Genomic DNA, 16,080 nt, shown 5'->3' on the forward strand with positions numbered 1-16,080 from the left:
ACTCGCAGGCTGTTCTGGTTTTATGCTGGTTGAAAAAGCCATTTTCACTTTGCTTCTTATGGGGGATTAGGGTTAAAGGGACCTATTCACATTTTGATGAATTGACAAAATTGAAATTGTTTCAGATTTGCAAATTTTCGTTGAAGTTAGTTTTTTTGCAATACTTTTTTGTGTGTGCAAAAGACATTCTGTAGAATTTCCATTATTATGCATCTTTTAACAATTTTAACCAGGGAAAATTATAAAGCGTTACAAACGATAGTATACTTTGAAAAGTTTTGTTGTTATTGTCATATTTTGTTACATTACAATGATTGATAATATAAAGTATAAAATACATTATCTCCCATGTCAGCACCGATAGCCGAGTAGTTTAAGTTTATGTAACATTTCGATTTGACAATCTCATATTTTTGATAAAACTGATATGATTTTTAAATCTGCATTGAAGCATTTCTATTCAGATTGGAATTTAATCAAATGGATTATAGACAAAACAACTGTTAGTGCATTCATTCAAAGATAAGATGTTAATTAATGTTTCTTGTCTAAATGGGACACCAATGTAAATAAAAGTACATTTTGAAAAGGTAAAAATACTTCCAGCCTGAGATAAAAATTACTCTTAAAAAATGAGATTGCCACAGTGTCAACTGTCAAGGTCTTTGTTTATCATTGTAATTCATTCTTTATGTCTTGGTATATACGTTACTATAATTCTGTACTACATAAACTTACAATGTAAGCCATTTATATGAAACTTACGTGTGCCATGAACAAGCTGAAAGCTTAAATCTTTTTAATTTAATGTTCCTTAAAAATTGCAGTTATGTTGCATTGGTGAATTTAAAACAATTGTAAATTTACAATTAAATTTATATTCTATTCAATTCACAATTGAATTTATATTCTTTTGTATTGCTGTTTAATTTGAATTGCAATTCTTGTAGGTTTAGTGTTGTTTTTTTTACACAAGATCATTTTATTATTAATGCAGAGTGTGAGCTTGTTGGCCAAGTGCGAGGTTCTTGACCAAGTGTGATATTCTTGACAAAGTGTGATATTCTTGACAAAGTGTGAGATTCTTGAAAAAGTGTGAGATTCTTGACAAAGTGTGAGGTTCTTGATCAAGTGTTGTATTCTTGACAAAGTGTGAGGTTCTTGATCAAGTGTGATATTCTTGACAAAGTGTGATATCAAGTGTGAGACTATTGACAAAGTGTGAGGTTCTTGATCAAGTGTGAAATTATTGTTATATTCTTTTGACATAGTGTGATATTCTTGACAAAGTGTGAGGTTCTTGATCAAGTGTGATATTCTTGACAAAGTGTGAGATTGAGAAATTGAAAAAGTGAGAGGTTCTTGATTAAGTATGAGGTTTTTGAGGCTTTTACTCCAGAAGATTTGTGTCTATCTTTCAAATGAAACAATTGAAGAAAAGACAAAAAGAAAGCACATGATGCATGCATTCATTGAGATTTTGCAATATTTACACAATGGTTCCTAGACTTGCATGAAGTTCCAAGTAAAAACAGTCAATTTCCGACCCAGTTTTCTAGAATTTATTCTTGGCAACCATCATTATCCTCAACAGCCTTCAATAAATAACGATTTCTTGTCCATTTGTGAATCATGGCTTCAGAAGCCCAACATTTTCCAACTAGATTACAGTGCATGCCACTATGGTTGTCTGAGAAAAGTGATGAGTCGCGTTCTGTGAAAAGGGGGTTTAATGCATGTGTGTTAATTGATGTCCCAGATAAGCCTTAGTCTTACAGTGCAGTCTGCACAGGTTAAACAGGGACAATACTTTACATCTAAACTGGATTTTCATCAAGGTCTTTCTTTGAAAATTACAATAAAAGCGGAAAGTGTAATGTCCCTGTTTTGCCTGTGTGGACTGCACATTAGCTATTCTGGGACAACATGTACACTTTAAGCACATGCATTAAACCCCCTTTTCACAGAGCACCGCTCATATTCATTTTTCAAAAGAAATATGAACAAAAAAAGAAGCATACACTTTTGGTACTTCAAGTACATAATTACTGCCAATTCTTGTTTTTTAGCAATCAGTTGACAAAAAATGAATAAAAAATTGTGGTATTTGCATATAGATGAAAAATGACATGACTGACAATTTAATCAGTTACTGCAATTTACAACACAGTTACTTTAATTATTAGTTCTTAATTATTTTGTTCTTTGTTACCAGAAAAATGATCTTGCATTTGGATAGAAAATAGCACATCAATTCAGGGTACACAAGAATTTGACCTGGTTATTTGGCGCCAGTGCATCCGCCAGTCTCCATAGCAAACAAAACATTATAAAACCCACATTTTTTTTACAGAACCCATCCTTCCTAAATTATATACCTCCCTGTTGTTGCATTGTTGTTTTGCATCAACACTGGAATTTCCCATCTGAAACTTTAACATTATTTTGATCTTAACACAGATGTAAGGAAAATTCACACTAAACCATTTGAACCATATCAAAAATTAAATAGATCAATATGCAAGAAAAAAATGTACATTATACAATGAGGCAATTTCAATCTCAGTAATATTATGACTCTGGTAACTTATGACCAATAAAGATGAAAATTACCATTTTTGGAGTGGATTTTAGATGCAATAAAAAGGCAATAGTGGTGCACTGCTGAATGTCAATATGGACTGAAATTAAGGCAAATGTAATTAAACGCCATGCAATTATTGACTGGTGTGTACTCAGTACTGAATAATGGATTCCTTTTGCATTGATTAATCCATCATTGTACAAATACACAATAGTTACACATGACAGTATGCAACTGCATTAGGTTAATTATTTGAAACCTTTTTCTTTTAGCTTAATTGCATCAAGCACCTCAGGCTTATATATTCTTGCTGAAAAGTCTTCTTCCCGGGTAAAACCATTTCCTAATTTCTAAATCTTGAGAACATTCTCAGATTGGCGATCGATACCAACACCTGCTGATCATTAGGAAGGCTGAATATCTTATAAATAACAGCAACCTTTGCAGTTGTTTGTTACCCATACATAAAACCCGAAATTGAAGACAAAAAAGATTGACACAACGCTAATCATTGTTAGAAAAAAATACAATGATGTGCTAAGTAATTTTAACATCAGGTTAAGGAAGACAAAATATTTCAAAATATTCATCTCTACATTTAAATTGTTTAACAAAAATACAGCTAAGATATTGCAAACTGGGATTGGGCATCATTTTGATGTGTTTTTTTTAAACAAAACTATTTACTACATATTCTAAATATTTAAATGTTATATGTGTGCTACACTTCAAGTATAATAAGCACTTTTCCATGACCTTTTCTGTGTTTTATTTTGTTTAAGAGTATGTATCATTTTAACTGTATTTTTAAACTCTGTTCATGCACACATCTACTGTCACTTCAAAACCGTCATTTTGAACACCGATAATCCGATTAAAGTCACCGTTATTTCAAAGTATTTTTCGGGTCCCGATTTTGGTTCCTCTTTGTTTTATGTAAAATGTCCTTGTTAATCCGAACTTTGTTAAAAATGAAGAAATCGTTAATTTGAAGTGATTCTGTCGGTCCCAACACTATTATTTGCTTTATAATAATTATCAATCTTTAATCCGAAGACAAAACTGCAAAACACCGAGCGTAATTTCACACTTTTTGTCGTCTGCGCGAGGCGCGTCAAAAGCCGATAATTACACCTTGGTCTGCGCGTAGCGTGTTAATTTTATAATGTTGTCAAAAGCCGATAATTACTATTTATGTAGTTTTGTATTCTTTAGTAAAAAACAAATGTGTCACGTTAGGTCTGAGTAAATGTGGTCAAATGAAATGCATCATATATAAACTCTACCTTTCTAACAACAAGAGGGCCAAGATGGCCCTAGTTCGCTCACCTGAGAGGAGTCGGTTCATTTAATCTTTACCAAATGTCAAACTTGACCTAGATATTGTCCAGATAAACATCCTGGTCAAGTTTCATCATTATTTCATCTGCGAGTCATGATGAATGTACCTATGAAGTTTCATGATCCTAGGCGTAAGCATTCTTGAGCTATCATCCAGAAACCATTTTTCTAAGTTGAGTCACGGTGACCTTGACAGCCATTATGTGAATACGTTTTTTGGCACTGTGACATTGACCTTTGACCTAGTGACCTGATAATCAATAGGGGTCATCTGCAAGTCATGATCATTGTACCTATGAAGTTTCATGATCCTAGGCATAAGCGTTCTTGAGTTATCATCCAGAAACCATTTTACTATTTCAGGTCATCGTGACCTTGACCTTGACCTAGTGACCTTAAAATCAATAGGGGTCATCTTCTAGTCATGATCAATGTACCTATGAAGTTTCATGATCCTAGGCATAAGCGTTCTTGAGTTATCATCTGGAATCCATTTTACTATTTTGGATCACCGTGACCTTGACCTTTGACCTAGTGACCTGAAAATCAATAGGGGGTCATCTACGAGTCATGATCAATGTACCTATGAAGTTTCATGATCCTAGGCCTAAGCGTTCTTGAGTTATCATCCGGAAACCATTTTACTATTTCGAGTCATTGTGACCTTGACCTTGTGACCTTAAAATCAATAGGGGTCATCTTCTAGTCATAATCAATGTATCTATCAAGTTTCATGATCCTAGGCATAAGCGTTCTTGAGTTATCATCCAGAAACCATTTTACTTCTTTGGGTCAGCGTGACCTTGACCTTTGACCTAGTGACCTGAAAATCAATAGGTGTCATCTGCGAGTCATGATCAATGTATCTATGAAGTTTCATGATCGCATAAGCATTCTTGAGTTATCATCCCGAAACCATTTTACTATTTCGGGTCATTGTGACCTTGACCTTTGACCTATTGACTTGAAAATCAATAGGGGGTCATCTGCGAGTCATGATCAATGTACCTATTAAGTTTCATGATCCTTGGCATAAGCGTTCTTGAGTTATCATCCGGGAACCATCTGGTGGACGGACGGACCGACATGAGCAAAACATTATATACCCCCTCTTCTTCGAAAAGGGGGGGGGGGGGGGGGCATAATGAGAAAACTGCCCCACTCCCAGCAGCCATGTTATTCAATTGACCGGAACCATTTTTGAACTCAACTCTCATATCAAGGAAACAAATGTTCTGAGCAAATTTCATGAAAATTTGGTCAAAAATGTGACTTCTACTGTGTTCACATGTTTTCACTATATACATATAGAGAAAAATGCCCCGCCCACTGGCGGCCATGTTTTTTCACTGATCCAGACCATTTTCAAACTCGTCCGAGATATCAATAAAACCAATGTTTTGACCAATTTTCATGATGATTGGCCAAAAATTGTGTCTTCTATAGTGTTTACAAGGTTTCTCAATAGCCAAATAGGAAAAACTGCCACTATATACATACAGAGAAAAATGCCCCGCCCACTGGCAGCCATGTTTTTTCACCGATTTCAAACTCGTCCGAGACATCAATTAAACCAATGTTTTGACCAACTTGCATGATGATTGGGCAAAAAAATTTGTCTTCTAGAGTGTTTACAAGGTTTCTCTATAGCCAAATAAGGAAAACTGCCCCGCCCACTGGCGGCCATGTTTTTCAACGGATCGGAACCACATTTAAATTCAACCAAGATATCATTAAGACAAACATTTTGACTAAGTTACATGAAGATTGGGCATGAAATGTGACTTCTACAGTGTTTACAAGGTTTTTCTTTTTTATGACCTAGTTTTTGACCTTGCATAACCCAGTTTCAAACTCAGCTGAGATTTTATTGGGAAAAAGCTTCTGACCAAGTTTCATGAAGATGGGACAAGAAATGTGGCCTCTAGAGTGTTTACGAGCAAATGTTAACGGATGGATGGACATACGGACATACGACGGACAAAGACCGGTCACAAAAGCTCACATGAGCAATCAGGTGAGCTAAAAATCATTACAAAATGTCTGATACAAACAAGTCAACCACATAACTATTTTCCCAACCAAATGTCGGGCAATCTGGAGAAGGGCCCAGTACCAGCCAGCGAATTCCACAACGTTTTATTTTTACAGAATCAAAGAAGTCTTCTGTCTTATGTTTATCTGACGTTTTTTAACGATCCCGACGACTTTGAAATAACGTTGTTAATATATAATTAAACATCCAGTATGATGATGTAGTAAAATATCCAGTTATCCATCAAGTTATGTACTGAAATATCCAGTTATCCATCAAGTTATGTTGTAAAATATCCAATTATCTATCAATTTATGTTGTAAAATATCCAGTTATCTATCCAGTCATGTAGTAAAATATCCAGTTATCTTACCAGTCATGTAGAAAAATATCCAGTTATCTATCCAGTCATGAAGTAAAATATCCAGTTATCTATCCAGTCATGTAATAAAATATCCAGTTATCTATCCAGTCATGTAATAAAATATCCAGTTATCTATCCAGTCATGTAGTAAAATATCAAGTTATCTATCCAGTCATGTAATAAAATATCCAGTTATCTATCAAGTTATGTAGTAAAATATCCCATTATCTATCAAGTTATGTAGTTAAATATCCAATTATCTATCAAGTTATGTAGCAAAATATCCCATTATCTATCAAGTTATGTAGTTAAATATCCCATTATCTATCAAGTTATGTAGTTTAATATCCAATTATCTATCCAGTCATGAAGTAAAATAAAATAAAATTATGTGATTGTTTAGGCAGGTGCCTGTTTTATTTAATTATATATCAAACTTTATACAAACAACATGTATTATAGCAGCATATAATGCATCGTTAAAAAACCCCCAATTAATACCAAATTGATGTCTTACTCCACACAATACTGTGTAAGTAATAAAACAATCAGAGACATTAGAACAACATTAAAATACAATGAATACAACATACTAACTAGCATTATTTGACAATAACACACAAATATCAAAGAACCTGCTTTCAGAAAAAAATCTGTCAGATGATTCTCTTCACAAACAAGAAGTTGCCAAACCATTGTATTTTGTAAATAACTGCTTATGCCAAAGTACATGTGGTGATGAAAGAAAAAGAATCCAATGGTGGGCATCAGAATTCCAAGGCTGTTTTTAGAATAAATATTATCTCAATCACCAAGTTATAAGGCTAGTTAACATCAATTTTGTTGTTATCCACACTACAAAATAATAACACATTTGCAATTTGATCATAATTTTGCCAATATTTCTTACAAACCAGTAACCTGGAACTCTTCCAATTAAGTCACTAAATCAGTAGCACTTTCTTCACATAAACAGTTCAATTTGCGGTTGTTATGAAAATATGGTACCGAGGATAAAGCAAGATGACAAGTTCAAATCTGGTTGCCATGGAAACAAAAGTTGTAATTTAAGCAGGAAATATCTTTTTACAGCTTTGATTTTCCGATAAAAACAATCTATTAATCAAGCATTTTCCTAGATTATATCGATGTTCTGTTTATGGGGATGAGGGTTAAAAATAAAAAAATATACATATAATTTTATACTTTGACAGAAAGGTGGCCTTTTGGATGGGTAATTTTATAACAAATGGGGATTTTAATTTTCAGACAGCATTCAAAACATTTTTCTACTGTTAGAAAACGTTTATCGAACGCTTCGATAGAAATGCTCAATTATAAAGATCATGATCAAACTTTGTTCAAGAAAATTCTTTAAAAATCTCAAACTCAGTCATTTTATGTCCCAAGCATTATTAAAAATAACGACATTTTCCATTTTTAAGATTTCACAACACAAATATAATTCCCAATTCTCTATTTTTTTGCGCTTATTATTCCCAGTTGGGCCAATAAAAGTACTTCATGGTCAAAAGCAATTGTAAATTACTGTTATTATTTAATATATTCTCTTATAAAAATTGTTTTCGTATGTGAAAAAAATGTGTACTAATATATTTAAAAAACGCATTATTGGATAAGCACCATAATGCTATATACATTATAAAATAAAAATTTGCAAAAGCTTTCACACACTGGTCTGCAGGATGGCAAGCATTTCCATCTTTAGATGTTTGTCTACAACTTATTCAAACCAAATTTTTCAAAAGAAGAATGTACGTAATATTGATGTTGTGGTCTCTTTATTAGTGGAAAATAATATTGATGAACAACTGGATTGAATCTTAATTCAAACAAATATTTTGTAACAAGCAAAATTCCCTCTTTGTAGCTTAATGTAAATTTCTTTTCGTGCATACACTGTAGAAGTCTTTATAAGCTTTCAGTGTTCTTATCCTGATACCTTTTGTGCTCTTATTAACTTCATGTTAAGATTTTGCAATTTAATCAATGATAAGAGGTGAAGTGATAAATAAAATGTTTCGGACTTTGTCACATCAATACAAAAGCTATAATTATAAATTATAGGAAAGTTCCAATGCAAACATTGATTATTCATCTGGTATGTCAAATTATATCTTCTTTTTTTTTGCTATAAATTATCTTGGTTCTCACGAGTATTTTCACCTATTTTTCTCATTTAAATATTTTACATAAAATTGTTCTGGCATTCCAAAAAATTATGCAGGATTGTTAGAAGATGTTTTTATTAAATTTGCTTATGGAAATTTAAAGCTTATGAATAGGATAAGGATCTGAAATAAAAACCAACATTCAAGTTAAAGGAAATACCTTGGGTATCTATCTGAAACTATGTTATATACAAATGCTAGAATCTAAATTATCCGCCCTATACAAAAGCACACCGTGTAATCGACTAACGCATCGTCTGCGGTTCATCCATCGGCTGCAGAAGTGTATACATGTCAGGTAAAAGCGGAGTGTAAGTATTTCCCTTTTCTTTATATTTTACTATTGAATTGAGCAGATTTGCGTGTGTTCTTTGAGAGCCTCAGTGAGAATGACTTTGTTATTCCAAATTACAGCATCCCACATAATAAGTAGCCACTGCCGATGTCTTGAGCCGTTTTTCCAACCCCACTCGAATTTAAATGTTGATAAAAATGTTGTGTGTTCATGTGGGATGCTGTAATTTTGAATAACCGAAGAGAAATGATCAAATATTTCAATAAAATGTTGTTCATGTTTATCTTAATTTAAATCCTGTGTAAGTAGAGTTTGACAGAGAGAGTGGTGAATTTTGTTTGATTTTTGACCACATTCTTACGGATTTCTTTAAAAGTAAGCAGCTAGGAAGGTAAGGATTACGTTCACAACGTCATTCTAACTTAGGCTCTCAAAGAACACACGCAAATCTGCTCAATTCAATAAGTAAAATATAAAGAATAGGGAAATACTTACACTCCGCTTTTACCTGACATGTATACACTTCCGCAGCCGATGGATGAACCGCAGACGATGCGTTAGTCGATTGCACGGTGTGAAAAGCAAATGTATTAAGTTTCAAATTAATGATGACCTGCTTTTATACATCAGGTTATAGTTGATTTTGGCAACATACTGTCAACTTGAACACCACAAGGATTTATCTTCCTTCCTTGCACATTGGCAGATGTAATCTTCTGACGTTGAAGAGAAATGATAATTACAAGATGTTTTGATTGTCCCAGGTGTTTCAACCTTATATGTAAATCAAGCAGAGCTCATACTTACTTTACATTCAACTACAAATCTGGGTTAATTTAAGTGACCGAAAACCGTTATTGATCTAAAATTGCATCATAAAATAAGATTATATAATTAGGAAAAGATGCATTATGCATATAATACTGTCATAAAGTGCAAGGATCCTTGAAGCGTTCTATAATAACAAACAGGAATACCTAATATAACACATGAATTGTTCATGAATTAATTCTTTAAATGTTCCTGGATTTTTACATAAACTGTATTTTAAAAACAGTTCATGAACCATTCATCAATAGTTGAACTATGTTAACATTACAATTTTGATTTCAATTCAGCTGCCTTAAACCAATCTGCATTAACTCACCATGAACTCAAAAAACATTCCTTTACACTAATTTCAGGAGTAATTAATAAACTCACAAAATGTGTGTCCCATTTAACTTAATCTTAATCACTGGTGGATTCAAGGCTTCATATATCCTTTCCAAAAATCACAATACCATTTGACAGAAACTGAAAATCTTATTATATTACTGCTGGGTACTGTAATAATTTAAACGTCATGACTCGTGTATTATGAAGCTATCAACATGTTAATAGTCAAATACCGACCTCAAGTTTACCTTATTTTGAGGTTTTTAGTTTTTTTACCTTATTGCATGCATAGATGCATAACTGATTTAACTTAAATACATAAATAAATAATAGATACATAAATAAATATATAAAATACATAAACAATATATACATATATATAATTATATACTCACTGCATACTGCAAAGAGGCATATGGGTAATTCCTGCGAGTTTATTGAACCGCAGATTTGACTTTCAAGGCTCTTTACAATTTTATTTCTTTTGCAAATAAAATGCTTAAATTTATTTATTGTTAACTCTGACATTATTAAAGTAACTATAAATACTAGAGAATTGAGATTTCTTCTTTCATTAAAAAAAGATTATCCAGAAGAAATTTGACTTTGTGGAATTACAACCAAAAAATAACAATTAATTAAAGTTTTAAAATCAGTAAGTACAATATATGTGTTAACCCTTTCAGTGCGGGAACCGAATTTTGAAGGCTTTGCAAACAGTTTGGATCCAGATGAGACGCCACATAACATGGCGTCTCATCAGGATCCAAACTGTTTGCTATTCTGATAATATTCTTTGAAAAAAATCAAAGAAAATGCTAATTTTAGAAATTCAGCAGACGACATTTTAGCAGACGACAAATTTCCCAGCATGCAAAGGGTTCAAGTGCTAGATAAGTAACAATAAGTATCACTCTAAACTCGCACTATTAATCCTTTGGCACCAGAAGATGTTATCAACAGATATATAAAGAAGACTTATTGGTCCTTATAATAGCTTTCAAGGGACACATTTCACAAATATTGAACATTATCTTTTTTTACGGGGAACATTATCTTTTTTACGACATGGTAGTCCAAAAATTGTTACATTTGAACCCAACCCTATTATTTCATCCTCCATGCCTTCAGCAATAAGTTCATATAGTTACTGGTATACTCATATCAATTAAATATTCAATCAATAATATTCAATTATACTACTTAAAACTGTGTTGCCATACCAAATTATTTATATTGTTGAAATATGCATAAATATGCAATAACTTTATTTCCCTTTATGTCTTGAAATATATATGAGAAATTATATGTCAAAATGTGTATATGTGACTAAAAATCTATTTTTACATAAATTAATTGTATTATCACATAATACATAATTACCAAGCTTACATTTACTGTATGGAATATTATTGCATATTAGCTTATTGAAAGAAAAAGTGCTCCTTTCACACAATTTGAAGTCAATGAATTATTTGGAAAAAATCTTCACAATTACACTTTTGAATAGAATGGCTTATATATATGTATATTGCTTGCAGAAGAAACAAGAAACCGTCGGAGACGGGTGATGCTCCCCAAAGTTGTTTTTTTGTCACAATATTGCACTATATATTCAGATAAAAGGAAACTTCGTGAGGGCACAGTAGTTGGGGGGACCATAACTTTTTTTATAGAAAATTTCAAAGGACCATAACTCTGTGAAAAATCATCTGACCAGAACCCGCTGATAATATGCACATCTCCTCTTGGTAGTGAAGCTTCCCATTAAGTTTCATTGAATTCTGGTCGTTAGTTGCTGAGAAATAGCCCGCACAAAAATTGTGCACGAATGGACACACTGACGGACAGACGAAGTGGCGACTATATGCTCCCCCGAAAATAAATTATGGGGGAGCATAAAAATTATGACATCATGGTCTTGCATGTTGAAAATGTTTAAAATGTTTTATAACAGGTTGACATTATGAAAGTTGGGAAATAAGGATGCAAAGCTCAATGAAGTTATTGAAGTTTATTTAATTTTCAATAGACTTATTTGGAGATGGTCACAGCTTTTCATATATTTTATTTGAAGTATGCCATTCAATCAGACATTTCTGCTTATACCTTTGCCACTGGCACTTTTCTTCATGGAGGCTTTCCACAAAGACATAGGCCATCAGTCGTCAGCAATTAAAAAGACAACAACAACTGAGACATCCCATATCAATCCATCATTAGTCCTTACAAACTCAAGGTTTTTTTACATGTTATCAATTTCAAACTAGAGCTTTGTCACAGACGTGACGAATACCTCCACATGCCGCATGGACACAGAATATTTTGCATGTTGTCTTCACAAAAAACAGTGGACACCATGCTCATTGTTTAAAACGCACTAAGTGACCTCGTGACCTAGTTTTTGACCCGGCATGACCCATATTCAAACTTGACCCATATATAGACATCATCTAGATACAACTTCTGACCAAGTTTGATGAAGATGGGATGAAAACTACTTGAATTAGAGAGCGGACACCATGCTCAATGTTTAAAACGCACTAAGTGACCCTGTGACCTAGTTTTTGACCTGCCATGACCCATGTTCGAACTTGGCCTTGACATCATCAAGATACAACTTCTGACCAAGTTTGGTGAAGCTCGAATGAAAACTACTAGAATTAGAGAGCGGACACCATGCTCAATGTTTAAAAAGATAGACCGACTGACAGACAAGCTCACTCCTATATACCCCCCTAAACTTCGTTTGTGGGGGTATAATGATTATGCAATTACAAGTATGAAACTATGATGTCTTTGTCCCTACAATTATTTCCTAAGTTTGATACAATATTCTTTCAGTTTTGGCATCTCTATCAATTAAACAATCTGTGAACAGATCCTTATAATTCTTTCTGAAAGATAACATAATCAGAATACACATCTTCTACTATAAAATATCATCTTTTTTATCCATTTCATGCCACTGCTCTACTCATTCCTAACAAGTTTTGACATTCATAACCCATTAAGTGTAATGTATAGTGCATATCATGCTGTTTTAGAACAGCCATAGTTAAGACTTCCATAATTTGAAAGAACAAATAATAGGTAAAGAGGCAAGTCAAAATACTGAGAGAGACAAATAACTGTATGTAAAACAGACTTATTAAAATTTCTAATGGAATACAATTCAGAAATACAATATTTAAGGTAGGCAACTCTAACCTTCATAAAACACCTTACCTATTTAAGTCATCTGGAGTTGCTTCCCTTGTCCTGTCTATTGGTTGATGTTCATGGTTCATCGAAGATTCTTGGGGTTGGCTCATTAACTTGTAACTCTAATTTTTATTCTTTCTTTTTTTTACAGGATTTTTAATTGGCTTGGATCAGAGGCACATAACATGATATGATATCAAATGCATAAAAAGAGTTATAATATTAAAGGGACTTCACAGAGTTTTTGAATTTTGTCACGTTTGCTATTAAATTTATTAGATTTTACATTAGAATTGAAGAGCTGAAGTATAATAACCTGGAATCCTATGGATTAAAAGAGCCTTGCCTTATTAGCTCAGCCATCTCCACTTTTATAACTATATCTTATAATACATCATGTATTTTTTATTTCATATCAGCACTCCACATGCAGACAGAATACAAGATCTAGATTATACAATCGTTTTGTGCTTATATGAATTGAGTTTCATTTAAATAATAAATACTAAATGGACAAAACAGGTACATTGAGTAAATGTTTATATCTGTAGATTGTTACGTATTTACTCCAGTGTTTTTCTTATTAATTTGTTAATCAGTGATAAAAATATCATTCTGTGACAGGTCCCTTTAACATGTGCACAAGAGGTGTGTCAAACACAAAACAGAAGTCTCAAACAAGGTTAATAATGCTGTTTGAGTAAAAACAGTGTCATTGATAGTTTAATCAACCCAGCCTGTGTTGTTCTTATTGTAATTATAGTAACCAAAATTTGTGTCTGGAGAAAAAAAAACATAACTATATAATAACTTCTCCACATAACCCTTTTAAGTTACCAGATAGTGGTTTTCACTTGTTTCTGTAACTATAGCGACTATAATTATGGTTCAACCAATATGAATTAAATAATAATCATACTTATCCCATGTGGCCCTCAATCTACATTCTCAGTTTCATCATGAAAGGGTACGCATTTTTTATTAGTTGCATGTAGCACATTTTTCTAAGATTTTCACCAATTTCTGTTAACATAGCAACCAACAAAATACTTGACAATAAAAGCTTAAAAAACCTGCATATATAACCATATAAGGCCCTCTATCCACATATTGAATTTCATCAACATAGCTGAAATACTTTGTGAGAAAACGCTGATCATATTTGGGGATTGGGAGTACAATTGAAGTCTGAAACTATAGTTATGGTATACAACTGAAGCCCAGGAATACAAAGTCTACTCAAGTGAAACTTATAAGAAAACTAAACAACAAATAAATAACAAAAAAGTCATTATGTTGCTATAATAAGCCTCCAGGCCCAAATTTCTTTAAAAAAAAATGTGAACCTTGTTTACACATAACTGGCTTAAGTCATTTCATTTTCTCATATTTCTATTTTATAGTTGATGTTAATTTTACAAAATAATGTCTACTTTGTATATGGTTCAACTAAAATGTTTAATAAAAACCTGTAAAATAAAAGGCAAAATAATTTCCACGAAATCTGGGCCTGAAGAGCTATAGAATCCATGCAGAACAATACTCAAACAGATGTGTTCATGAATGCATTAAACAAATATTGATGATAAATGCCTTTTATAACATTGTTGACAATTTTTATGTTAACACAAACACAACTTGTAAACAAACCAAATATTAAACAGAACAAAAGCAGTAGTATATAAGCTACTTATATACCTTATTTCCTATGTAATACAGTAGATACAAATACATTGGATTTTTTTAGAAATGCATACGATAACATTATAGTATTCCCCATAACAAAATCAGTTTATTTTTTAGTGGAAGTGATCAAACTGCAAGAAAAACACAGATTTACAAACGACATGGTCCACTTACTGAGGCTGCTCGCTTTGAACGGAGGAGTGCCGAGACATAGACTTGGGCGAGATGTCATAGTCGCTGTCAGACCTGTACAGGAAGGACTCCCGGCGCTGGGGCAGATTCTGCAGGATGAGGCCGCCAGACGGACTGCTGCCCTCCAGTCCGGATCTTCCACCACCCGCCCCATTCTCAACGTCAAAACTGCAATTAGATAATGTCGTGTGTAACAGGGAATTCAGGTGGCAAGTTGATCTTAAATAGTGTGAAAGGTGAAATGGCAGGACATTTCGTTAAAAAAAGAGAAAATTACTGACTGTGATGTTAACAATTTGCATGCTGGGAAATTTGTCGTCTGCTAAAATGTCGTCTACTTTATTTCAAAAACTAGCATTTTCTTCATTTTTTTTTCAAAGAATACTATCAGAATAGCAAACTGTTTGGATCCTGATGAGACGCCACATTTTGTGGCGTCTCATCAGGATCCAAACTTTTTGCAAAGGCCTTCAAAATTTGGTTCCAGCACTGAAAGAGTTAATGAATGACTGTATACTGGGGCCAATCCAGGATTCTCAATCGGGGCATGTGTAAATCTTGATAATTTTAATCATAAAACTCTTGCAAAATTCTTAACACAGCTTTTACAGAATGTGCTACATTCAGTTTAAGTTCCCATCTTTGAGCTTTTAATCACTCACACAAAGAAGAATGGCCCATCTCATCAAATTTGAAATGATTCAATAACAATTTTGGTAGAAATGTTGAATTTGACAAAAAAAACTAGTAAGACATTATGCATGAAATGAATTGGCATAAGTTTGAGGAGGCAAGGCCTTTAAGCATTGAAACAGTATCGAATCAATTTTCTCTTATGATTAATAAATCACAAAGATGAGTTGGCTTCTTCTCCCCGGGGAAACAGGTCCATGAACTTTATAAATTTATTCATGAACTTTATGAATTTACTTTATGAACTTCATCAAACAGTTCATGAATTGACAAAATATTCATGAATAACACATAAGTATTCATGGATTCTAAGTTTATGAACTTGAAACAGGTTCG

The 16,080-nt window shown here is 33.0% G+C and overlaps 1 protein-coding gene across 1 annotated transcript in view; it reads right to left on the bottom strand.

Annotated features, from left to right (window-relative positions):
* LOC127860766 (cAMP-specific 3',5'-cyclic phosphodiesterase 4C-like) overlaps positions 1 to 16,080 on the bottom strand; it is a 505,962-nt gene that overhangs the window by 146,943 nt on the left and 342,939 nt on the right. Inside the window, exon 6 of the mRNA XM_052399042.1 lies at positions 15,034 to 15,219. Within this exon, the coding sequence (XP_052255002.1) occupies positions 15,034 to 15,219 (186 nt within the window). The remainder of the gene's footprint in view (positions 1 to 15,033; positions 15,220 to 16,080) is intronic.

This window comes from Dreissena polymorpha, chromosome 15 (genome assembly GCF_020536995.1).
Source record: "Dreissena polymorpha isolate Duluth1 chromosome 15, UMN_Dpol_1.0, whole genome shotgun sequence".
NCBI lineage: Eukaryota > Metazoa > Mollusca > Bivalvia > Myida > Dreissenidae > Dreissena > Dreissena polymorpha.